Below are 26,481 nucleotides of genomic sequence, written 5' to 3' on the forward strand. Positions count from 1 at the left end.
GTGGAGGGCTTGTGAAATCCAGATCGCTGGGCCCGGCCCCGAGAGTTTCCGACTGGGTAGGGTCTGGGCTGGGGCCTCAGCATGGGCATTTCTAACAAGTTCTTAGGTGATGCGGACGCTGCTGGTCTGGGGACCAGACCAGCACTGCCTCGGGGCACCGCCAGCAGGAAGATTCTTGAGAAGGATTCCGGCAAAATCTTCCTCTCTTCACATTTCTTTGGTATTTAAGGGTGCCCTCTATGTTGAGACCCCCTGGCTCCACTGGCTGGCTCACCCGTCTGGCCGATGCACCACAAGCCGTGAGATGAGAGAGAAGCTAAAAGCCCGTCAGCCTGGCTGGGAGAGCCCAAGGTGGGCTCCTGAAGTCCGAAGTTTCTGAGGGATGCTCACGTCACACGGGTGGTTAATAAACATTTCTTAACTTCCCTCATCGGCAAGATCCCTGCAACAGGAAGGGGGGTCGTAACTTTCTCAGCGGCCGAGCCAGAATGAGCAAGAACCGGTGACTCCGGGTGCCTGACTTTTGGTTCTTCCAAGATAAAGTGTTCCAGAGATGAGACGGTGTGACTAGCAGGGGATGTGACACACGCACGGCTGCCCAAGCTCACTTCGTGGGCACAAGGTCACCCAGCCCGGGCACGTAGGCAGAGATCTGCCCGGACGCAGGCCTTTTGCACGGTCAGTCCGGTTGCTATGGGCACAAACCTGAGGTCACAGGTGGGAGGGAGTCACCCAATCCAGCCGGCCACCTCACCTTCCTTGGTTTTTCCCGGCCACTCTCCAGGGCCCCCACTCTGAAAGACCACGGCTGCTACAGACCCATTTCGCAAGTGCGTGCCGTCCAGCGCCGTCAGAGCCAAAAGCTGGGCCGCCTTTGTGGGGAGACACGTCCTGTGTCCTCAGCCGTCTGGGAATGCCGAGAGCTCGGCGGGGATGGCTTTTTCCTGTGCGGACGCCAGGCTGCGGACCAGTCACTCTACTCCCAACGACAGCCGCGTTCGTTCCCTAGTTAATAACTCCCGGAAAACGGTCTTCCATCTCCATGAACGTGAACTAGGAAATCCACCGGGAGTCTTGGGATATTCCTATCTGCTGAGAGCAGCATATCCCTCTGGCTGAAGAGCGTGGGAACATTCCTTCTTTCAGCCCAAGGGCTCGTCAAAGCCCAGAGGTAGAATCATACGGGAAAAGGCTGTCAAAAGCAGCCTTTTTCTCTGGGGAGGATATGCATACTAGGCTCAGGTTTAAAGGATGAATTTCTATTTTTAGGACTCAAAAAAAAAAATCAATACATTTTCAGCACTATCTGCTGCATTCCTTAGAAATTCCATGGGGAAAAGAACCAACCTGGGTCACTTAAAAAAGAAAAAAAGCCTTGAAGATGGAGTGTTAGGAGGGCAACCAAATACTTAAAAAATATACCCCCAGCAGGGAGGACCAGAAAGGCAGCAATGCCTCCCACGGGATGGATCCCTGAGGGGAGGGAGCAGGTCAGAGACACTTCTTCACACACTTCAGGGAACTGTTAGCAAGGAAGGAAGGAAGGGAAAAAAGCCTGTAGGAAACAAATGCTATAAATGAGATTTAAACAGAGCATTAAAAAAAACCACTTCAGGGGCGCCTGGGTGGTTTAGTCGGTTAAGCATCCTATTTCGGCTCGGGTCACGATCTCCCAGCCCGTGGGTTCGAGCTCCACGTCAGGCTCTGTGCTGACAGCTCAGAGTCTGGAGCCTGCTCTGGATTCCGTGTCTGTCGCACTCTGCCCCTCCCCTACTCATGCTCCTCTCTCTCTTAAATAAATATTAAAAAAAAAATTTTTTTTTTAAACTGCTTAAAATAAAAACCCAACCCGCTTCAGATCTCAGCCCTGACTTCCAGCAAACATCAAGTGCATAGGAGAGTCAAGGCAGAGTTGACTGGCTTGGGGAAGGGTCGCGGCTCACGTGGGACGGGGGATGAGGAACTCCTCAAAGCACTGGCACTGTCCGTGGAGGTTTTCAGCGACTTCCCCCGGCCCGACTCTGCTTTCTGCTGGGTGGGCAGTGGCCGACGCGCCTCTTCCCCACGCGTGGGACTAAGCAAAGTCTGCAGACTTGAAGACTTCTGTAGCCCAGGAGCAAATGAGGGATTCAGGCTGCCGAAAGCCAGAGCCAAGGCCCAGGGGCAGGCTTGGTCAAGAGCGGGGTGCCTAGCGTCCTTTAAAAACAACACGGCCGACACCTCGCTCAAGAGCCGCAGAGATAAAGATCCTTTAAGAGCAATGGAATGAAGGCCCCGCCAGGGCTCTCCCGGAAGGGAACAAGGTGAGAGAGCACGGCTCAAGAACAGGTTTTGGAAAAATTTTATTGCATTTTTGTTTCCATGTGGAAGCACGGACAGAATCGAAGAGAGGCAGCACGCTCCACTTACTGTTCATGGAAAATCACATAGGCTAGAGGAATTTCCTCCCTATCCTGATTGGGCTTGATAACCCTTACCCCCGCCCCTCCCCAAGCACAAGCTAAAAAAGGAGCTTCGTGGTGATCACGTAAAAAAACAAAAAAACAAAAAAACCAAAAAACCAAATCCACGTGTACGGATTCACAGATGGGCAGCGCTCAGATGTCTGTGATTTCTGCATTTGCGGCGGGCACTCCCCGTCCCCGTCTCATCTCCCCGCTATCTTCAGGCCTTCCTCTTTTAAATGGGGTTTCACACAGGAAGTGCCTCCAGGTGGAAACGCTCCTCAGTCCCCGGTGCCAGCCGACTGATGATTCCGGGGAGCAGGGGTGGCCGTCTGCCAGCTTTCAAAAGTCTGGGGGCTGTAATGTCGCCCCCGCATCGTGGGCAGCCCCAGGCCAGGACGACAGCCTCCCAGGTTAAAATACAGAGAAGACGTGGGTACGTGTACATTTATGTGTCTAAAATATCAGAAAGGGAGCCCACTTTAGCGATTTACAAAATGGGTTCGGGGGAGGGGGGTGGTTGACGGCGGGGCTGGGCGCTTGGGGACTGTGCTGTGTCACTCTGTCACTCAGCATTATTGCCGCTTAACTGACACCTTGCTAGGACAGGGGAGAGGGCGGGTGCTAAGAGTAATCAGACAAAGGAAACCTGAAATCGCGTGATTTTTTTTTTCCTCCTTTTGACTGTGTAAGGCATTTTGAACTGGAAAAACTTCTCTCCTTCACATTCGCCCAAATAATCAGCGGGAATATAATTGGTGATTCAGAATACAAATGAGACCCCTTTGATCCCGCCACCCTCCCCCCAAAAGTCACTCTCAGCACCCCAATCCCATGGCGTGCGAGGAGGCAAACCGTGTCCACGTGGGGGATGAGGCCGCCGTGTCAAGGGCCCGTCTTAGGGCTCCAGCCCTGATCCTGCCCCTCTTTTGGTGTCTTCGGTGAGGTTTTAAGTCCCATCGGGGTGCCTGCCACCGCCTCCTGGGCAGTGGGAGGTCATGGCCTTCCTGCCTCTCCTACGCATCCCCAACTGGGCGTCCGGGCCGGTCCATCCGCGTACCGGTGTTAAGTCTCACTCAGTTAGTAGAGGTGGGCTTGGCCCGGAGACAGCACCCTCCACGTTAGTCATGCCAGACAGACAGCAGAGAGGAAACCAGAGGCCAGAGAAGTGATTTTAAAAAAGGGGGGGGAAAAAAAGAGCAGCTTCGGTCACCAAAAAATAGAAAGGATGATCTTTTAAAAATAAAACATGGGGACATTTTTTTTTTTTCTCTGCAATGCTCAGCCATTTTACTTGAGATGTAAAAAAAAAAGAAAAAAAGTTTTAGAATAGTTGTTTTGCTTTTTCGATTTAAACATTCATGAGGACGGATGGGACGGTAGTGCTGTGATGTGGTTTGTGTCTGAGGGGCAATGCTGGTCAGGGTCCTTCAGACCACATACTGGTATGGGTCTGCCTTCCCTTGGTCTGGCGTGGCAAAGGGGCTGGCCCAGCCTAGAGAGAAGGGGTGGCCAAAAACGGCTTTCATGTTCATCCATTTTGTTTTTTTAGCCCATCTTCTCTCTTCCTTTTTCAATTGTTCTATTCCCTGAAAACAAGAACAATCATACTTTCAGTCAAGCACTTTATTGCCGTTGGTTTTTGGGGAGGGACGTCCATTAGCCTGAGGTGAATGGAGTAAATGCTTCCTTTGAAAGCCATAAAGCTATCTGCATGCTACGCTTTTCTTCTCTTTCTCTCATAAAAAGTGTTAAAGGGAACAACAAAAAAAATCACGCTTTTTGTGGGCGGTGGGGCATGGGCACCTAGTTTACGAGCCCCTCCAGGCAGGGAGGGGAAACCGAGCAAACTCACGCCCAGGCCCACAGGCCGCTACGCCAGCATTTCTGGTCATGCCCTTCCGGGGTGTTTTGCTAAGGGAAGGCGCACATCTACGTGGCCCAGGTTCTGCAGGGGCACTTCCGGCCTGGTGCTGGGCCCGGCGGTGTGTGGGAACACGGAGAAGGCTTTGGTGCCACGAGTCTCAGAGCTGGCAGGGGCCCGCGATCGTGAGAGCCGTTGCTGGCCTTTCATTTGGGCTAGGTTCAAGTTTGATGCCACTATGACCACTTTGCAGACAAAAAAAAAAAAAAAAAAAAAGAAAGGAAGAAAGAAACAAACAAATCAATGACCACTCTGGCGCTGTGAGTCTTGCCAGTCTGGGAGGTCAAGAAGCCACCCTGCTTAGCGGCGCTGGCAAGGCAGACCTGAGAAGGTCCGTCGGGAGTAAGAGACCGTGGCGGGGGAGGGGAGAAGCCACCACAGAGGAGGAAGGACAGGGATTAGTACAGGTTAGAGGGGCTGCCTGGACAGACAGCCAGCCCCAGGCACGGCAAACGGCTTCCTAGTGCTCCCTTGGGAAGAAGTGGGGCCAGGGGCCACCCGGTGGTTGTCCAGAGCCTGGGCTACCCGCCCCCCCCAAAGTCTCACGGGGAGAGTAGGCTGGGGAGGAAGAGTTCCCTCCCTTCTCCCCCCTTCCCATGGAGCTGGTGAGCAGGCAGGGCCTGAGGAGAGAAGCGGCCTGGCAGGAGCCTGGCCGAGCGTCTGGCTGGAGCAGCTGGCTGCCGTGGTCTCTGGTGAGGAGGAGTAGGGAGGAGCCTGAGGGGCCAGCCTAAGTGAAGCCTCTATTCACGGCCAGGGACTGGGCGGATGCAGGTGGAGGGGAAGGCATCCCTTCCCAAGCGGGGCCCTTCCTTCTTTTCTCCTTTCCTTCCCAACACAATCCCCTTCAGGAAAGGCCCTGAAGGGGGAGAACAACTAGGGCCCGGGCTGTGTGAGCTTTCCTTCGGGCTCCGCCACAGCACGGCCTGTGGGGCCTGGCAGCATCAAACGGGGTGGGCCGGGCCGGTCACCTCTGGGGTCCCTGCAGGTCTTATGCAGAGAAGTTGGCTGCATTTACTGCTTGGACACACAGCTGGAACTATACCATGGGCTACTATTTTGAAAGAAACTCTTACAATGACGCTATCTCTTATAAAGGATAAAAAAGTTGCCGAGAGCCCCCCAAGCCCCCACATTCTACACCGCCGGGGATCCCCACGATCTAAACGATGTTGCCTTGGCTGCTGGGAGGGTAAACGCCTGATTTTCCACACCCGCAGGGAGGGGCCTAGGCAGCAGGGGCAGGGAGTGTGTCTTCCTATGAGCCACCACCTGAGGCTGACTAGTCGGCAGGCCCAGAGCCGCCCCGGAGGGCCCGTAGATGACCAAGGCTGGCCACCTGAGGGGGGACCTTGGGAAGGCAGGAATAGTGGCGGGAGGGACCTACGACCTGGGGCCCCTCGTCTGGAACCCAAAGCCGAAAAAGGAAGAAATGCCCACATCACAGCAATGGATTGACCACCTTGAGGCTTTGGACACTTAGGACAGTCAGGAGGCGGTGTCGTCCGTGGTGCCGGGTGAGTGGGCCTCAGTCCTGCCCAGCCAGCCGCCTGAAAGTTCCCAGAGGTGGGGCTGTGGGTAGGGTGGAGATAGGGGTGGGGTGTGGGGAGAAGGCAAACGACGAGCTGGGCCAGAGCTGGGCCAGGCAGAGGTACCTAGAGGCCAGGTGAGAGCCCCTGCCCACCGCTCGGCGGGGTCTGAGGCAGGCTGATTCCTGGCTCTGCCCTCTGGACCCGCTCGTGAAGTCACCTCCTGTGGGAAATTGACCCTGCCCGTGCCAGCTAAGGCACCCTTCCTTTGTCCATCATCCTCTCTGCAGGCCTAGGGCCGTCGGGTGGAAGGATGTCCCCGGGCCCAGCAGAGTGCCTGACACAGCACAGTGTGTAAGACAGAACCATCAAGGGAGGACGGAAGGTCTTTTCGCAACGAGCACCCTTCCCAAGGCTGCTGGGTCCCATTCCTGGTGCAACCTGCTGTGCCAGCCCCAAGGAGGGACCTGTGTGTGTGTGTGTGCACACGTGCACACCCTGCACACCTGGGCCCTGGCCATTGGGCTCCTGGGTCTGGCCTGCAAGCCGACCACACCCACTGCGCCCCCCCCCCCCCGCCCCTCCCATGCCCCGAGCCCAGGGCTGGAGCTGGTGGGCAGGCCGCCCGCTTACCGTTTCGTCTGTGCAGATGGAGTGCACCTGGGTCCCAAACATCACTGATGTGAAAATGAGGAACAGAAGGCCCTCGAAGCACAGCAGGATGAGGAGGATCACCGTGGTGGGTGGCGAGAAGGAGCTGCACTCTGGAAGAAAAGGGGCATGTGGGACTTGGGGCTGCTGCCCCCCCACCCCCGCCCGCTCGCACTGCTCGGCCCGGCGGGACTCGGCTCCTCCTGGCCTGGTGGGGCCCATCCCGCCCCTCCTAACCCCTGTTCCTTGCTCACTCCCTTTCCTAGCCAGTGTGTCTGTATCCTGGTGCCAAGCACGTGGAAGGACCCAGAAGGGCCCCCGGGGCTGAGGCATGAAGGCAGGGAGGCCCTCCTCTCCTCAGCACAACGTGGGCTGTACAGGTGGAGCGGCCTCAGTCTGGTTCTGGTCTGGCTGCGAATTTTCTGGACGTTCCGGTCCCTCTGTCTGCTTCTGGGTGACCGGAAGGGGCACATCTGGAGGATCACTCAAGTGGTTCTGGGACTCGAGGTTTTACGAGGGGGCGGCCTGGCTGCCGGGCTTGGCCCCGAGCCGGGTGTGAAACAAGCCCCGTGGGAAACGTCCTTCTCGGGAGCGTCCGCATCACTGAGACGGTCAGTCCAACCGGAGGGCCGCCTGGCGCGTTCACTCTCCCAACCTCTCTCCGAGCCCAGGCTGACCGTCCGGGCCTCCGCTCCCTCCTCGGTACAGCAGCGAGGTTTCACCGCTCTGTCTTCAACAGCAGAATCCTCTGTCTGAACCAAGTCTAACTCAGAAGCCGCCCCCGCGCCCCCCGCAAATGGAGACAAAAGCAGAGGTGTTATGGGAGACGGTGAGGTCTCCCTCAGCGGGGGCACCTGGGGAAGACACTGGGCGGTGGGGGTCCCAGCTGACAGTGCTCACTACCGTGGGACTCCTGCCTCCGCTGACAGCCGCCTGGGCCCGTCACCCCGGGTCGTGGTGCGCATTTCTTGTTGCCCCGGTGCTCAGGCCTGTTTCCCTGGCTGGAGGGGTCCTGGCAGGGTCGGGCTTCCCTGGGCTTTGGGAACTCAGGGAATCTGGGGATTCGGTGCCCCTCTGAGCCACCCTGCCGCCTCCCTCACAGGAAGGTGTGGAGGGGCAAGGGAGGTCAAACCTGGGAATGGGCACCGTATGGGTGGTGGGGGTGAGGAACATCTCCTCCAACTGCCTTGATCTCCTCACGTTTCTCTCGGGACGTAACAATGCCTCCAGACGTTTCCCTTATTGCCTCTGTGCTAGGCCGGGTGGTGGGCAGGCCAGCGGTTCTGCGGTCAGGCAGACGCAGCAGGGTGAGGATCCCGGAAGAAACTCCCCACCACGAGCTGCTACTAAGATGCCGCCACAGAGACTCTGTTCTGGCTCCTGCGCCTTTCCCGTCCCGCACACCGTGCGGCCGTGTTTCTTCCCGCCCTTGCCTCCTGCCTGCCTTTCCCAGCACAACTCCGGCTCCAGGAGGAAGGGACGCTGGCTCCCTGCGGTACAACCAGCCTCGGAGCAGCGCCTGGTAACGAAAGAATGTGGGCACAAGGCCGGGGCTCTCTGAGCTCTGGTTTGGCGGTCCGCTCAGGAATGCACGGGAGAGCATCTGCACAGCTCGGCACCGGCCCAGGGTGAGCACGTGGCGGGTGCTCCCCGGACGGAGGTCCTTGCTCCTTCCTTAGCCACCTGGGCTGCCCTGGGGCTGGAGCTGGCGGCAGAGCCCAGGGCCACGGCATGTCCTCCACCCATGGCCTCCTGAGTGGGCCCCGGGGACTACGAATGGAGTGGGGGAGGCAGAAGCCAGACCCAGGGCGCGCGGAACTACCGCTCTACCCTTCTCTCAACATCAACTCAAATGCCCTCCTTCTGGGGACACTCCCTTCTTGCACAAGCTGGATGCAAGGCCGCTCATCCACGGCTGAGCAGTGATGGTGGTGACCGTCATGCACGGCCAATCTCAGGCTGCCGCTTTGGGGACGGTCCTCCTAGCCTTAGCTGCCACAGGAACTGGTGCCCCAAGCCTCTTTGGTCACGGACCTTGATTGCAGACGATCAAGCACATGCAGGGAGGACCCGGGGCGCTGGAGTCATCCAGGCGAGGCTGGAAGAGCCCGCTCCGGGCTGGCGCTTGAGTCACGGCCCTCTTCTTAGCTGTGTGAGCTTGGGGACTTGCTTGACCCCTGTGAGCCCCAGCTTTCATCATCTGCTAAGTGGGAGCATCTCTCCCGCCCTGCGGGCTTGTGGTGACGCTGAAATAAGGCACTGCTCACGCTGGCTCTTGGCAGGCATTAATGAGATGGCCCCCACCAGCTGCGAGCCGAAGACAGAGACGTTCTGCCTCGTTGATGGCGAGTGTCACTCTCATCACTGCCTGTGTCTGTTAGCCCGACGGCGGGGGGTAGGGGGAGCGATGGGGTTGATAGAACGTCCTTGTCAGACTCCACCATCAAGTCGCCAAGGCCACATCTGGAGTTGGACTGGATCCCCAGGGCCTGGCAGGATACGTGTACATTCAGAATGCTCACCGAGGAACGCGCTGGTGCCCTGCCCAGCTACGCAGGATGCTTTGGATGCCCCTACTCTTCTCCCCACTATCCACTAGCTTGACCCACCCCTCTCCGGCTGGCGCCAGAAATGCAGTAGTCACGAAAACTGGGGGACATGGGGACATGGACTGAATTGTGTCACCTGCAAAACTCGTATTTGGAAGCCCCACCCCCCCAGGTGACATTATTTGGAGATGGGGACTTGGGGAGGTATTGAGGGTTAGACGAGGTTGTGACGGTAGGGGCCCCTCACGGTGGGGTTAGTGCCTGTATAAGAGGCACCAGAAAGCTTGCTTTCCTCTCTCTGCCGTATGAGCTCACAGGAGAAGGTGGCCGTCTGCAAGCCAGGTAGACAGCCCGCACCAGGAACTGAACCGGCCGGCACCTTGATCCTGGACTTCCCAGCCTCCAGACGGCGATAGATAAATGCTTAGGCCACCCAGTCCATGGTACTTGGTCACGGCAGCGCACAGACGGAGACTCGCGGGGTCTCTTCCCCTAGGCGGGGCCGGGCCGGACAGGGCAGGGGGCAGGGTCACAGAGGGCGGAAGGCGGCGGGTGCCAAACCACGGGCAGAGGCAGGGAAAGTCTCTTCGCAGCCGGCTGGGAGTTAAAGATCCCCCCGCTTCCCACGGGCTCCCCGGTTCTGCGGAACAGGACCAGCAAGATAGCCGAGAAGACAGTACGTGCGGGAAGAGCGAAACTTCTGGAAGACGGGAGAATGAAAACGGGGACCCGTCTGATGTTTCTGCTCTCACGGACCGTGTGTGTGCGCGAGATCTCGCCCAGCACGTGGCCTCTCTTAATTCCTCCAGCACCTATTTAAAATTCTTTTCTTTATCTCTTATTTTTTTATTCTCCTTTAAAAATCACAAAATGGCACTGACTTCCTTCAGCATCTACTTTTTCCTCAGGATTTATGCGGTCGTCTGGTTGGAGCTCCTTCCTTGGTGTTTGCGTCGTGAGACGGGTACTTCTAAAGCGGGAAGCTTTGCTCTACGATCTTTACGTAGATTGGGAATTATGCAGTTAAAAGACAACCACTAACAAAACAAAACAAAACAACCCCAAAGTTCAAGACGGATTTCCAGGAGATCGGAAGGAAATGACTTGTGATTAAAGTGCCTCTTCTTAAAGACACAGAAGCAAAGGTCCTCTCCCTGGCAGGGCTCCCACGCCCTGGGACGTGCTTCTGGGGGGTGGGGGGGGGGATCTGCATTTCCCCCAGGCGCGCTCGGGCTATGCGGTCTGTCCGCCTCACTACTTTACCTGTGGAACTTTTAAGGGGCTGCTTTATTTCATGAAGAGAGGTTCGGGCCTCTGCTGTCCCTTCCCTGGGCAGTCTGTAGGCTTGCTGCTGATCTGATAAAATGGGGTTGGCCCCTGGCACCATGAGACAAACCGAGAGCCCGCCCCGCCTGGGTCACGCACTGCCCCGGGGGGCAGGGAGGGAGGCCCTGGCATATACTCACTTGTCCAGTCTTCTTCAAAGCAATGCAGAAAGTGGAATCCCACCATGATGAGGGCGTGCAAGGAAATGAGAGCTATGTACATCTGAAACAGGAAAGCAGGGCAAACGCCATTGTTGTGAACCTTCTGACCGCGCAGGCTCCCGGGACAGGGGCCCTCAGAACCTCCCATTCCGGAACACTCAGTCAGGCTGAGGGTTGACCAGGAGAGAGCCAGGGAGGCATCTGCTGATTGCCCTACCGGTCTGGCACCCCAGGCCTGCGACCGAGGCGAGCAGCTATTCACCAGGAGTGCACGGACGAGCGCCTGTGACCAGGTGTGACCAGGGCCCTGGGTGGGCGGGGGCGCTCCGGGCCCGTGGCTTCCCTTCACTCAGAAAGTCAAGGTGCTGACTGCCAGTAGGTGCTCTAGTCCTCACACTATCCTCTATTCACCTGCAGCTGAGGGAGGGCTTGTTGTCGTCACCGGAACTGCCTTGTTTAGCTACTCAGACTGGACGCTTGGGACGGGAACAAGGCCCTTGCTTAGAGCCAACCCGCTTGAGCCTGTGTTCTAGACGCTCAGGCGAAGGGCCTACGAGCAGGCCGTGACTGAGCTAGGAGTGCTTTGGCAGAAAGGCGCAGGTCTACATGGCCACGCGGTATTTGGAACAGCAGCAAAAACCATTGTTGCGTGCCGAGAATTTTCGGAGGCCCAAAGCGCTCCATCGCTCGGCGGAGGGTGGGGCAGGATTTGGAAGCTGACTTACTGTAAACAGGACAAAGTACTTCTGGTTGTTCTCGCCGACGCAGTTATTGACCCAGGGACAGTGGTGGTCCATCTTCCGAATACACCGCTTACAAACACTGAAAGGACCCACAAGGCAGACCTTTAGTGGTGTCCTCACGGTGGCGGGGACCTGAGGGGAGCAGAGAACCCACCCCCAGCTCTACTCCGCGGCTGGGGCCTCCTCGGGCTCTGCCCCGTGTCCCGCTTTCTGGGTGTGTTGCAAGGGGTCTGGAAGGTGGGGTCAGGACCCCCAGGGTCACGTCATTCCAAACAGGGGACAGTCATTTGCCAACAAGGCCCCTTCTCTTGTTTAACACAGACACAGGATGGAACTGAGGGGATCTGAGCCGGAAGCTGCTCTCTGGCGGTAACTGGGCTGGGAATCTGGTTTATTGAGAAGGACAGAGCAAAGAAACAGTTTTGAAAGTGGACAGGCTGGGGTGGGTATAGAAAGAAGCCGCTCCTAACTCCCCCCCAAAGACCAAAACCCCAAGGGCCGGGCGCTAGCAGGGAGGGTGGCCCGACGAGGGCGCTGGAAGGGCACAGAGTGGGCTCAAGTGCAGGATGTCTCAGGGCGGCAGGAAGGGCCCCTTCAAGAACCTTTTACCTCTAAGACAGCATCCACTTAGCTGAAAAAGCAGAATGTATTTGAGCTTAAGTGTCGATCAGAAATCCTGTTAATTTGGGGCGCCTAGGTGGCTCAATTGGTTAAAGCATCCAACTTCGGCTCAGCTCATGATCTCGTGGCTCCTGAGATCGAGCCCCACATTGGGCTCTGAGCTGACGGCATGGAACCTGCTTGGGATTCTCCCTCTTCCTCTCTCTCTGCCCCTTCTGCGCCCCCACTTGTGCTTGTGTGCACACTCTCTCTCTCTAATTTGCAAATTACTACCTTGTGATTGGGCTCATTTTGGGACTGAGAAATTGGTCCTTCCTCAATTTATTAACATAGGCTCCTTGACATTTCCTTGAGAGTATTATTCCACACAGTTTGAAATACTGTAAAGGTAAACTCGGAAATAAGATGATTAGAGGTTTTTCTCTTTTGAAAGCCCCTCAGTTCACCCCAGCTTTTCTTTCCACTCATTTCCACAACTAACTTTATCTCAGGTTCTTCATCAAGTGCACCGGGGGCTGTGGCAAGTGGAGCCCGGCAGAAGGGCTCTCATCAGGGTCACACGGGGGGAGCTCACACTTGCTGAGCTCTGGCTGGCCAACAGTCAGGGCAGGGACAGCAGGGAAGGAGCTCTTCTGGGTGTGGACGTGAGCTGCTCCCCACACTCCAGGCCAGGAGGTGCAGACCACTCTGAAGGACAGCCACGGCCAACTCGGGGCTGCGGGCTCATCCGCACCCCAAGGAGGACGTGTGGCTTTTTCTAAGCACAGTGTGAGCTTTGGTGGCAAGGCAGACCTGGGGCTGCTGAGCTACCCTGGTCAGGCTGGCCAAGCTTGGGGGCCTCAGTTTCCCCATCCACAGGAAGTAAGTGTTGTAAGGAAAAGGTGACAACAGATTGTGGGGGCCTGGTCAGTCTCCACCCTTGTTCTTCTCCACAACCTTGAAGGTCCTCTCTAATACAGGGGAAATGGGCACATCTCAGAGATGCTGGCCCGGCTCCAGAATCTCCCTGGGAGCCTGGAGAGCAGAGAAGAAGGAGGCACGAAAGGGACCTGGAGGGATATAAAGTCAGGGATATAAACCCATCTCTCTCTGTATGCATGTGTTTCCAATTACAAACATACATGTGAATATGTATAATGTATATTTCATTAGCTAACACTTGTTCCCAGTATACAGGTTTAATAATTTTTAAAATGTTTATTTTTGAGAGAGCACGTGTGTGCAAGTGGGGGAGGGGCAGAAAGAGAGGGGGACAGAGGATCCGAAGCAGGCTCTGCGCTGACAGCAGAGAGCCTGATGCGGGGTTCGAACTCACAAACTGTGAGATCATGACCTGAGCCGAAGTCGGACGCTGAACCGACTGAGCCACCAGGGCGCCTCCTCTAGTAGACAAGTTTCAAAGTACAGGGGCGCCTGGGTGGCGCAGTCGGTTAAGCGTCCGACTTCAGCCAGGTCACGATCTCGCGGTCCGCGAGTTCGAGCCCCGCGTCGGGCTCTGGGCTGACGGCTCGGAGCCTGGAGCCTGTTTCCGATTCTGTGTCTCCCTCTCTCTCTGCTCCTCCCCCGTTCATGCTCTGTCTCTCTCTGTCCCAAAAATAAATAAACGTTGAAAAAAAAAAAAAAATTCAAAGTACAGACAAGTAGACAGTGAAGAATGAGCTGCTCCTTGCAACCTGAGCCGCAGCCACCAGGCCCCACGTTCCCTTCATGGGGCCACCTTGCAAGTCCTTCCTCAGCCCTGGGGTCTTAGCTCCCTTCCAATCTGGGGCCCAAACTCCCGAGGGGAGGGGTGCCTGGCGGCTCAGTGCCACCGCCACCTTCTCCAAGGGGCTTCCGGTAGGTGCTCTGAGGCAGTGTTTGCTCAGCAGCACAGAGGGGTCAAGTGGCCTGACATCCTCCAAAAGCTGCCCAGGGTTTCAACGAACTGTCACATCCGTCCTTTGCTCTCCTCCCAGCTTCTCAAGAGACCCCGCGTGCGCCCCAAGAAGTGAGTTTCACAACGGGTTACGTGTCCCTGGGAGGCCACACCAGAACACTCCTCCTCCTCCAGGGAGCAGGACAAGTGGGCACAGCAGCTGGGCTACAGAAGGTGGCCCTGAGTGCCAGGCTCTGAGCTTCCTGCCCGTGGAGGCACGGAATGCCGAGGTGGTCCCTCTTCCCCGGCTGGCGCAGTTGTTCAGAGGCAGGCTCTGGGGCCGGGAGGTGGCACGTGTGGGTGGGGGGAGTCCATCCGTGAACATGGCCCTGATCAGGGGCCGTCTCACCCACGGCTCTCAAAACGAGCAGCCTGAACGGTTCTGCACTTGGGGCCTGGAGAACAAGGGCAAGGCCTGCCCGGGGCCGCCCAGCTGCTTCGCCTCAGGTGCCATCTGTCAGGAGGAAGAAAAAAATGCGGCCTCCCACAACCCTGGACACCTCACTGGGGTATCGGTAGCCTCAGAGCCAGCCCTCTTCCCGTTCCCCGTGGCTGGGTGGGCAGGGGGCTCTGCGGGGTCCCCTCCCCAGACAAGGCAGGCAGGGGCCCTTTACCCAGGCTTGCCGCCCGGCAGAACCTCTTCTCTCTGGGGCTCCTCGCTTCTCTTTCCGTACTGAGCGCACCAGCCCCCTCCTGGGACTCCTCTTGGGCACCATTTTGTGCCCCCTATGCGAGATGCTGCAGGCGAGTGAGCTCCTGGGGCACAGGCACCAGGGCAGCTGGTCCTCAACCTGCGCTAACAGTCACTGGAGAGATGAAACGTCTTCGATGGAGGTATTTTTTGACATTCCTGCCTTCGGGGTTTCCTGAGCCCTTCCGTGTTTTTAAATCAATGTTCCAGAAGACAGTGATGACTCTCCTTCCCTCTTCCTCCAGGTTCCCTGCCATTTTTCAGGCCCCGAAGCACTTCCGTCAAATGCCTGGTGGAACCCAACAAGCTCACGGGCTCCCAACAACCTCAGGCTCCTTCTCGCCTGTGTTCCTTCTCTGGCGAGGTCCGAGGGCCCTTGGCGCTCAGCCCCAGAGGAGCTGGCTGAGGCCCCTGCCTGGCCTGGGTGATGGCCCACCATGGAGACACAGCTGTGTCCGTGAGGGCCTGTGTCTCTCCCTGCAGAGGCGCTTACCAAGCAAGGGTCGGCTGAGTGCGGGTCCTGATGCCACAGATGGGAAAGAGCTAGCCTGGGAAGTGGCCCCACCACATCAGAATGGGACGCCCAGCAGGACAGGAGGAAAGATGCAAAAAGGCACATCTACCGCATCCCGGTCCCAGCTCCGCAACAATTTCGGGTAGGGCAGTCCAGCGTAGCGGACAGAACACTGCTCTCAGATCCCCGTGCTGGGCTCCGGGCAGAGAAACTCAGCTTCTCCGAACCACCCTCTGCAGGATTGGCCCCGACCCGATCTCCCAAGGTTAGCGATGATGTAGGTCAAATGCTTTTAAAACAATACTACTGCTGTGTAAGTTTTATCGGCAGTCATAATAACCACGAGAGAGAGACAGGGGCCCTGAGCAGTCCGTGACCGTCCCAGCCTCAGCATGTAATGTGCGTGTGGGGGCGAGGGGTGTGTGGAGGGGTGTGAGGCTTTGCCAGGGTCACAGGTCTCCGCCTCCTCATGCGAGAGGAACCTGTTGCATGAGTCCAACACCCTGGCTGTCCACGTTAGCGTGAATGGCTCCCTATGGGGTTTCCACATGCCTCCATGGTCCTCAGCGCCGGGATGAAAGCAGCCTGGGGTTCCAGAGTGCCCTTCCGTGGAAAGAAGACCCACCCACCCACCACCGGGCTGGAAGGAGCATCTACACGTCCAGGGTCAGGAAGCGTCTGTGGTACCCACCAGAGCTCAGGGAACGGGGCCAGTTTTAAATTGCACGGGCTCTGCTGGGGGGTCAGGAACCAAAGAGCTGGATGCGTGCTCACGGATGTGGACACGCACCTTCCCCTGAGCAGGGAGACTGACCGCAACTCTCGAGCCAGGCAGCGGGCCTCCTGGCCCAGGCAAAACCCGGCTGCGTCTGGCGGGCTGGAGATCATGTGTATCCCAAACCGCGGGTCCCCAGACGGCCCGGGCCACCACGGGCCCTCACAGACGAGCAGCCGTCGCACACGCTTCCTGACGCAGGAGCAGGGGACACACAGACAACCTCACCAGAGTTCATCTGAGTCAGCGGCTCTTGTTTTGCTCAAGCCGATTTGTTTACTAGCATTCAAGAATACCTCCCTCGGATCATCCTGGCGAGAGAGGCGAGGAGGCGGCGGTGAGGAAAATGCCAGGCAGGGGAGGCAGCCGAGGGCCCAGGGAGGAAAGAGAAAGAACCACTGTGGTCACCAAACGTCCTCTTCTACAAAGGTCGCAGCTCCGTGTTTCTATAAACCCTGCGCACCCCCAGTGCCCGCACCCGCCTCCACCCACAAACGGCTTCTGCTTGGACAGCGAGCTGACTCCGTTATCCAGACTCAACCCCCACGAGCCGGGGGGGCAGCAAGTCCCTTTACGGGGGACAGAGCCGGCCTCAGAGCGATGTGCTGCCTGGTCCACGGTCTGGGGACATGTGTGGCGGGGACACGGCTGGCCTTCCAACGCCAAGGCCGGAGCCGGTTCCACCACACTGGGCTGCCTGGAGTCACGGCCTGAGGAACCACACAAGCAAGCTGGGCCTTGTGGTTCAGGTGATGAAAACAGCTGGCTTCCCAAGCCTCGGATGGCAGAAAAGGCTAGACGGGTGCCCCCGTCACAGATCTCAGAGGTAAAGTGACCAGCCCACGCTGGGCTCTGCGCAAAGACACTTAGCTTCTCCAAACTGCCCAACACCCCACAGGAGACAACAATGACCAAGCTCCTCAGCCCTCATGCTCAAGAGGTGCCAGCTTGTTGGGGAGGTCGCCACCTCTCTGACAGAGAAACGTCCATACGATTACATCAGGTCACATGATCCCCCCCCCCCCAAACTGGAATTCTAGTGGAAAGAGCCCCCCAACCAGAGCCGCAAACACTGGGAGCCAATCCTCTCTCTGGTACTCACCAGCTGTGCGACCTCGGTGCGACCCTCCCGCCCCAAACACACACCAGTCCGAAAAAGGGACCAAATGACACGTTTGTATTTCTGTAATTTATCATTTAAAGTTCTCTTGTAATGATAAAATGCAGTTTTCAGCTAGATGTCTTCTTGTTGAGAAGACTCAAAACAATGAAGAAATCTGAAAACCAAAGGGAAATATCACCACAGAGGAGATGGGGAGATGGCTCTTGGGGCCGAATTCTACAATTGTCACAACCTCTAGAAGGTTGTTGTGTGGTGTTTGTTTGTTTTGTTTTGCTTCGTTTTTGTTTTTTCCCCAAGTAGGCTTCATGCTCAGCGCGGCTTCCAACTTGGGGCTCGAACTCACGACCCTGAGATCAAGACCTGAGACCGAGAGCAGACACTCAACCAACCAAACCACCCAGGAACCCCTAGAAGTTTTTTCCTTTTTTTTTTTTTCAAGTTAATTTATTTTTGAGAGAGAGCACAAGCTGGGGAAGGGCAGAGAGAGAGGGGGACAGAGGATCCAAAGCAGGCTCCGCAATGTGGGGCCTGAACTCATGAACCGCGAGATCGTGACCTGAACCGAAGTCAGACGCTCAACCGACTGAGCCACCCAGGTGCCCGAAGTTTTGTTTTAAAGAGAAGCCTTCATTCAAGAACAACCCCTTTGCTAAAATTTAAGCGAATGGGGCCCACCTCTTAAGTGTGTCAAGTATTAGACACTCACAGAATGATTTTCTAAAGCTTTGTCTCTTGTGCCCTTAATTAATAAAGCCGTGAGGTAGGAAGAGGAGAAACCCCCTCAATCGTACAGATCCGGAAACGGGCGGAGACAGTCAAGGGCGCCTGACTGTCAGGGCAGGGTGCTTCATCAGCTGTGGGAGAGTCAAGTCTTAGGACAGGTGTCCTGAGCCCAAACCAAACGCCCTTTCCCATCTAGTGAGATCACGGATATGGGGAGGGAGAGTCACAGTGGCCATTCCCTGCCCAGAGCAGGGGACGTCCAGAAGTCTTGTTGCTGATGGCACCCACTCCGGAAGCAGGAGGCGGGGTGGGGTGGGGGGTGCTACTCCAGAGCAGGTGAGAGATGGGGGAGGGGAGGAAGCGAGCCCAGGTCGGGAGGAGGGGGTCGGGGCGCACGCGTACCTGCAGTGGTGGGCTCGGTCGGGCTTAATGCTGCAGCATTTGGGACACTTGTACACCACCTGCCCGGGCTTCAGCTGTAAACTCTCGATGAATTCTTTAGTGGCGTTTCCTTTGGGCACCGCGCCCTGTGAGAAAGAGGAAAGGGGTCAGGGCTGGGCCAGGGATTCTGTCGGTTCTGACGCCCCGTGGTGGAGATGGTCACCTGGAAGCAGCGGCTAAACACACACACACACACACACACACACACACACACACACACACACGGACAGGACAGTCTCATCCCAACAACACGTGGACTCTGTTCAGAATCACGCCAACACCGATGGATACTTATGGACAATGAGTTTTCCTGTGGAAAAGTAAATGATTTTCCCCAGTGGACAGTTAGGCTGTTCCTAACGATCTTTCTGCTTTCATCTCAGTGACATGGTTTTCACTGAATCCGTTCTTTCCTACGTAAATACTATAGTTAGGATTTGACTCGCCCATTCCTGTTTGGTCTACGTTAAAATTTCCCAGTAACACCTTGGGCCTTTGCGAAGTTTTACTAACGGGCTTCACACCCCACAGCTCAGTTTTTCCAGATCAAAGTCTGCAGCTCTGAATGTCACTGGCTACTGTTTAAACTAGAATCGTTTTATTTTATTCTCTTACCAATACTGTTAGGAAGCACTGCTAATCTACATTTGGTTCTTGTGAATCCAAAAGCAACTGTGAACCATGGCCTTCGGATCTCTGACTTGCTTTCTGACCCGACGTGCTCTCCCAGTTTGCCATCCCATCCTTTCGTACGCTCGTGAGTGCTCTGCATTTTGTTCTAGCTGTGGACACCTCCGGTGGAGCCAACAGCAGACCTGAAGTGCCACCAGCGTCTACTGGGGCCCGTGTGCCTGTCCAAGCAGAAGGAAAGCGGGCGGTGTCCAGGCCTACGCAGGGTCTCAATGACCAGTCTTCGCCAGGGGCCTACTCGGTGCTCAGCCCGTGCTCCAGTGCTCATTGCTATGGATTCAGGTATCAAACAAGGTCTCTGTCCCAGTAGGCCCTTGGTCTCTTGGAGGCTAATGATGCTAGAAGACAGTTGTGTTGAGAGAGCACAGAGGAATAGGTACCAACTAGCCAGGGAACCAGAGAGGTTTCAAGAGATGAGGTTTTTTTTTTTTTTTTTTTAAGTTTATTTATTTTTGAGAGAGAGAGAGAGAGAGAGAGAGAGAGAGAGAACACGAGTGGGGGAGGGGCAGAGAGAGAGGCAGACACAGAATCCGAAGCAGGCTCCAGGCTCTGAGCTGTCAGCACAGAACCTGACGCAGGGCTCAAACCCACGAACTGCGAAATCATGACCTGAGCCGAAGTTGGATGCTTAACTGACTGTGCCACCCGGCCGCCTCTCAAGAGGTGAGGCTTAAGGGTGGTCCTAAGACATGCCAGGTAGTCCTGAGGGAGGAGAGGGATTCTGGCCAGAGGAGGGGCATAGGTAAAGACAAAAAGGTGAGAGTGAGCCCGGCCCGTCTGGGGGCTGGTGAGAAAATCGGCACGGTGGAATCCAGGGTAGGCAGAGGGGAGGCTGGATGGATGGGCAGGGGGCCAGCTTGAGAGAGAGTGCTCAGCACAGGGCACAACAAGGGACCAAATGTGTCTCCCAAATTCCTAACCCTCAGTGTGTGCTATTGGGAGGTGGGGCCTCGGGGAGGTGGTCAGGTCACTAGGGTGGAGCCCTTGCGCCTGGGCCTTAGCGCCCTTATAGTGACCGCTGAGAGCTCCCTCACCCCTTCTGCCATGTGAGGACACAGCGAGAAGATGGCCATCTGCGAACCAGGAAGTGGGCCCTCCCCCAGACGCTGAATCTGCCAGCACCGTGATCTTGGACTTCCCAGCCTATAGAGCTGCGAGAACTATAACTTTCTCTTGTTTATAATCCAGCCTGTCTCTGGTAGTTTGTTACAACAGCCCAAACGGACCGAGGCAGGTAGCCTGTGTTCTTGGCCGGGTGTTGGACGCAACACTGCGCCTGTAACAACCTCCGGATGCCTCGACTCTAATGCGGGGTTACCACACAAAACTGTCAGGGTGCGTGGACACCTGCATTTTTACAAAGCGCTCAGCAGGGCTGAGAATTACTATGCTAGACCAGGAGCTCCATGACGGGTCTACCTCATTCAGCACCAGAGCCTCTAGCCTGGAAAAGGTCTATCAGTTTTAGCACGGGATGAAAGGAGCAGTGAAAGCAAGCAGGACAAGAAAGAAGGGGGCTCAGGGTGCCAGCCTGGGGGGCTCCAGCAGCGTGGCCCAGCTCCCTATCAAGAACCGGGCCTGACACTGGGTCGAGTCATGGCTCTGGGATGGGACTGCTCCACACCCCCCACCTAAGGTCTAGGTGACAGGAGGCTGTGCTCATCAGTGGGGGCCCACGGGACACCACCATCAGGGAAGTTGACGCAACATCTGACCACAGAACTGGGGGCCACGCCCAAGTCCCGGAGGGGCCCGGGTGAGGGGCAGTGTGGTCGGCTAGGGTGGGTAGGTGGGGATTTCAGGGCTGACGGACTGTAACAGGCCAAGCGAGGGGTTCCCGGGTTAGAGGGGAGGAAGACGGGGTGTCAGCACCTTTCCCACGAAGGAGAAATTCTGGGATAGGAAGAGCCACTGAAGAAGCAGTACAGACCAGGGAGCTGGAGTTTTGTCTTTTGCTACAAAAATGACTCACGGGGACAAAGACCCTAGCTACGGAAACTGCAAAGACAAATCAAGTACTGACCCTCTCCTGAAAGTCTACGCCACACTGAGCATTGTGGGAAAGTGCACGGAAGTGATGGGGGCCTGGGTCCCAAACAGCTGCTGGGGCGGATGCCCAGACACAGCAAGGAGGCTGAGCACCCGGCCAAAGCCACGGCCACTGGTGCATCAGGAGCTAGGGGAGGCGGGAAGGCCAGGAGGATCCTGGTGGACGTAGCAGGACAGGGGCACCTGGGGACGGAGGCAGTCCAAGCAGTGGCCAGAGGTGGCCTGTCCAGAGGATGACGGATAGAGCAGGAGCACCAGAGCCAGAGGGCACGCGCAGGGGTGTCTCCCAGGCAGCGGAGGAAAAAACTCAGGACCACAGTTCAATTATGGGAAGACTTGCAAGTTGTCTCAAAGAGGGCCTCGGGTGCCTCTCTGGGGTCTCCAGCCAGCACGCACCCTCTCCTCATATGGCTCTTTGCTGGCGCCCCCCCCCCCTCCAACTGTCCCCTGCTAACCATTCCATCACCAGCTCTTTCTCTGCTCTCCTGTCTCGTTAAGGACCCGCTTACACTCGAGATGGGCAGCATGTGGCCGACATGTCACTAGGAACGGTGCTGTGCTTCCCCACTGGTCTGCCTGAGGCCGATGGGGCAACAGACAAGTACGAGCCCAGAAAAGCCAAAGGCATGCTCATCCACATGAATGCTCTTCTCATTGGTGGAGGCTCAGGACTTTGAGTGGGACAGAGATGAGGTCCTGAGAAGAAACTTCTAGAAATGTGGATCCTGATACACAGGCACTATGGGCACCAAGATGCTGAAAACTACATGTGATTCAGAGTAACAGTCACCTCCGTGGTGGTGGGGAGGCTGGGAGAGGAAAAGTGGGGGTGGGGGGGGGAAACAAAGAGGTTAAACCGCCTTTGTAATGTTTTATGTATGAGGCTGGGGGCGTGGAGATATCATATTATCATATCATTGTATTATCCTTCATGCCCTTTCAACTGTGTCATATGTTTCATTACAATTTTTTTTTCAAAAGTAGGAAAAAACCTCACCTAGTCTGCAAAACGCCGTCAGATGCCAGAAAAGCCTATGATAGAAATTTTAAAAGCAGGGGCGCTGGGTGGCTCAGTCGGTTGGGCGTCCGACTTTGGCTCAGGTCATGATCTCACGGTTCGTGAGTTTGAGGCCCATGTCAGGCCCTATGCTGACAGCTCAGAGCCTGGAGCCTACTTCAGATTCTCTGTCTCCCCCTCTCCCTGCCCCTTCCCCACTGGGCTCTGTCTCTCTCTCTCTCTCAAAAATGAATAAAAACATTAAAAAAAAAAAAAAGAAACTTTAAAAGCAAACAAACTTTGATAGGTGAGGACTCTGTGATATGTATGATGCCATTTAGGACGTCCTTCTTGACATTAAATATGCTATAAAAGTATACAGCTATTAGCAAGGAGAACATCTATGACAGATGGCTAAAGGCACACATAGACTTCCAAAGAGTATATGGCATATAAGACATTCTGGAACAGATCTGATAACCAGTTGACACTTGAATGATGCGGGGCTGAGGGGTCCGTGCAGCCAAAAATCCACATATGGCTTTTGACTCACCTGAAACTTAACTGCTAATAGTCTCCTGTTGACCAGAATAGCAAAAACGTGAGTAGTCAACTCACACATATATTGTACATTATTTGTATCCTACACTATATTCTTACAATAAAGCTAGAGGAAAGAAAATGTTAAGAAAATCATAAGGAAGAGAAAACACATTTCCAGTACTGGACTGTTCTTATCAAAAAAATTCGTGTATAAATGGACCCGTGCAGTTCATACCACATTGTTCAAGGGTCAGCTGTATATATATATATATATATATATATATATATATATATAGACAAAGACATGTGCCTAATTATTAATGGATATCTCACATAGTTAGATCACAGGTTATTTGCATTTTCTTGACCATATTTCTTAAATGTTCTAATATGAACATGTGGCTTTTGCAATTAGAAAGAAACTCATTAAAAATACAGGCAAGGGGCGCCTGGGTGGCTCAGTCGGGTAAGTGTCCAACTTCGGCTCAGGTACGATCTCATGGTTAGCGAGTTTGAGCCCCAAGTCAGGTTCTCTGATCTCAGCACAGAGCCTGCTTCGGATCATCTGTCTCCCTCTCTCTCTCTGCCCCTCCTCTGCTCTCTTTCTCTCTCTCTCTCTCAAAAATAAACACTAATTTTTTTTTTTTAAATACAAGCATAAAAATATACCTCAGGAAGGAACTACCCAAAGTAGGAATATGCCCAACTTAACTGAATTTTATATTCAAAACGCTATGACCATCTCATCCTGAGATATCTGAGGCCCTGCCCTGAGGCACTAGGGCCTGGAAGTCTTTACAAGGGCAAAGCTGGACCCCGACCACCCAGATGAGTGGACTTTGAAAGAGGATCCAGAAGGAGGGTGCCTGGGTAGCTTCAGTCAGTTAAAGCGTCCGACTCTTGGTTTTGGCTCAGGTCACGATCTTGCGGCTTTGTGGGCTCAAACCCCTGCGTCAGGCTCTGTACTGACAGCTTGGAGCCTGCTTGAGATTCTCTCTCTCTCCCCACCTCTCTCTGCCCCTCTCCCACTTATGCTGTCTCTCTCTCTCTCTCTCAAAATAAATAAACAAACTTAAAAAAATGTTCTTAACCCTTTGAAAAAATAAAAAAATAAAAGGGGATTGGGAAGGGCTCTGGCCCAGGCAGAGAGGGCCCCACAAAAGCCCAGAAGGCCACATTAATGCTCTTTAATGCAAAAGGTCATTGAGTCTGGGCAACCGTGTGAACTTGTATGAATCCTGAAGGCACAAAACCACAACTGGATGTCACTCCTCATGCACAAAGGAAAAGCCCTAAGGAACACCGTCTGCCCAAGGAGATAAATCAATGGGGCAGAGTTTTCCTAAATGAAGGCTCAGGTCGCTATTTTCCCCCCACATCCAGTTTTTAAGGTCCCAGAATTTGCTGTAAACCTCAGGAGGCCCCACGTAAAGGCCTACAAGAGGAAAACCCTAAACTGCAAAGGGCAATCGGAACTCTCTTCCGGTATTCTCATTATTGCCTGCTATTCCAGACCAGGGCACATCATGTAACAGCGCGGCCTTTTTATTTTTTTTAATTTTTATTTATTTATTTTAACGTTTATTAATTTTTGAGAGAGAGAGAGAGACAGAGAGCGAGTAGGGGAGGGGCAGAGAGACAGGGGGACACAGAATCCGAAGCCGGCTCCAGGCTCCGAGCTGTCAGCACAGAGCCCGACGCGGGGCTCGAACTCACGAACTGTGAGATCATGACCTGAGCTCACAGTCAGATGCTCAACTGCCACCCACGTGCCCCACAGTTCAGCTTTTTAAAAAGCCTGTCCCCTCCAGCAGGACTCTATTTACATAAATCCCCTAGAAGGCTTATTCCCTTCCAGGCAAGACCCCATCTGCCCAGCAAGTCCATCCTTCAGACCCAGAGGCCAGCTGGGCCAGTCCCTGAGACAGAGGATCCTGTGACACAGGTGGTTTCCTGCCTTTGCCTCCAACGTCTTTTCCTTTCTTCCCTTCCCTTCCCTTCCCCTTTCCTTTCCTCTTTCCTCCCTCCCTCCCTCCCTCCCTCCTTCCCTTCCTTCCTTCCTTCCTTCCTTCCTTCCTTCCTTCCTTCCTTCCTTCCTTCCTTAATATTCTCTCCTGTGCTTATCTCCACAGACTTCAGAACTTCCTGTGATTAGTTCATGGTAAGGAATTTCGTTCTGTACCATTCTGGACAGACGGCAGGGAGTCGCTAGGCCTGCTGAGACATTTCTGCCAATGTTGTGACGCCTGCATTACTGAGAACCGCCCACCCCTCCGTCCTTACGCATCTCACAGGGCTGTCTTGAGGCTCCCAGGCTACTGCAGCCTGGCAGACCACAATGTACCGATTTCCCCCCCTCATTTCCACAGTAATACTTCTTCATGATTAAAAAAAAAAAGACGAGAAAATTAAAAGGGAAAAACCTACCCTTTGATTTTATCGCCCAGAGATCTGTATAATCAACATTTGGGAGCATATCCTTCCAGTCTTTTCTCTGTGCACACAGCAAGCTAAAGACACTAAAGAATTTATAGGCCCATGATACTCAGACGTTCCTCAAATATATGTTTGGTCCCGTAGTGGAATCCATTTAAATCTGGGGCAGGGAGGTGTGATATGATTCTGTCAATCATTCCCCTTAGGGGCTAGCCCAAACTTCCAGTACCTTCCTCAACCCCCACCTACTTCCTTTTCTATTTCAGAGAAAACTGAGGCAGCTGGGATAAACCACCAGCTTGGAGGGTGAGGGTCCCAGCTAATCCTGGCCTTCAGGGGCCCCAGACTTTTAGCTCAAAGCTTCTCCCTCATGTTGTGCGCACACTCCAGGCCCTCCCACCCCTCACAGCTAAGCTTGTCGAGGTCGTGTGCACTTCTGTCTCTACTATCTGTCCCTGACTCTGGTTCACTGCTCTCCGGTGCCTGTCGTCTTCACACCAGGAACACCTGTCACCAGGTCACTGAGCAACTCCCTGTGGCCAAACCCAAAGGTCGGTTCTAGGCCCTCAACTCCCTTGGATCTCCTGTGACCACCAGTCCCTCCTTCTGTCACTCTCTCCTGAGGCTGCTCTGCTCCCTCTGGGTGTCCCCCGCCTCTTGCTCTCCCTTGGGCTGTTACCCATGCTGGACCCCGGTGTTCCCCAGGGATCCCCCACCAGCCCTGTCCCCTGCTCATTCTGCACCCCGCCCCCTGCTGACAGTCCTCCCCCATCACACCCAGTGGTGATGCCCAATCGTGGGCTCCAACTCAGGCCTCTTTTCGAGCTGCAGACATCTCCACCTGGTTGTTCAAGAGACATTAAAACCGAGGAAAACCAACTCCCCAGATTCAACATGCTAGAACTGAATCCATTCCTTTCGCTCCAAACCGCCCCTCCCATGTGAGACACTTCCCTGGTCCGTGGCGCCTCTATCTACCCTCGCTTACCCCTTACCCCTTCTACTCCACCAGGTTACTCTTGTCCCAAACCGTGCCTCGAATCCCATATCCTCCCCTCCAAGCCACTGTCACGGCCTTTGTTCCGGCCCATCCTCATGCGCCCCAGATGTTAGAGCCACCTCCCACCCCGGCCTATTCTCCTATTTCCCAGAGTAAACTTACTAAAATGGGAATCTGATCATACTATTCTCCCTGCCTGGACACCTTCACAGGCTTCGCAGAGCCTTTGCCCGTCCCAGGGTCTAAGGTCCTGGTCAGGGCTTGAGCAGGGCCACCACAACGCAGCCTCAGACCACTGACCCAGGGTCTCCCCCTGTCCCTGCCCCAGCAGTCCCCCGGCTGTGGACCACCTGCGGCTTCCCAAAGGCACCATGCTCTCCGAGACTCATCTTGTACCCCCAGGGACTCACATCAGCACCTCTGCCCAGCCTGTTTGCCTCTTGTACCGGAACCAAAACCCACTCAGGGATCACCTCCTCTGCCTTCCTCCTTGTGGCCCCAGGCCACACCCAAGAGAGAAGCCATCACTTGGCTTTTGTGCTGTTCCAGCCTGTATTTATTGGTCTCAACACCGATCGTTTAAGTACACACTGATCTCTCCTCCACAGCTATAAATTCCTGGAGGATAGAGACAATGTC

General features: G+C 55.2%; 1 protein-coding gene across 1 annotated transcript in view; it reads right to left on the reverse strand.

The window, feature by feature from the left end:
* The window catches only part of ZDHHC3 (zinc finger DHHC-type palmitoyltransferase 3), a 53,507-nt gene that overhangs the window by 7,342 nt on the left and 19,684 nt on the right, over positions 1-26,481 (reverse strand). The window contains 5 exon segments of the mRNA XM_030305624.1: positions 6,528-6,658; positions 10,358-10,450; positions 10,561-10,642; positions 11,307-11,403; positions 18,089-18,213. Coding sequence (XP_030161484.1) covers positions 6,528-6,658; positions 10,358-10,450; positions 10,561-10,642; positions 11,307-11,403; positions 18,089-18,213 — 528 coding nt within the window.

The sequence above is a fragment of the Lynx canadensis genome, chromosome A2 (assembly GCF_007474595.2).
Source record: "Lynx canadensis isolate LIC74 chromosome A2, mLynCan4.pri.v2, whole genome shotgun sequence".
Lineage (NCBI taxonomy): Eukaryota > Metazoa > Chordata > Mammalia > Carnivora > Felidae > Lynx > Lynx canadensis.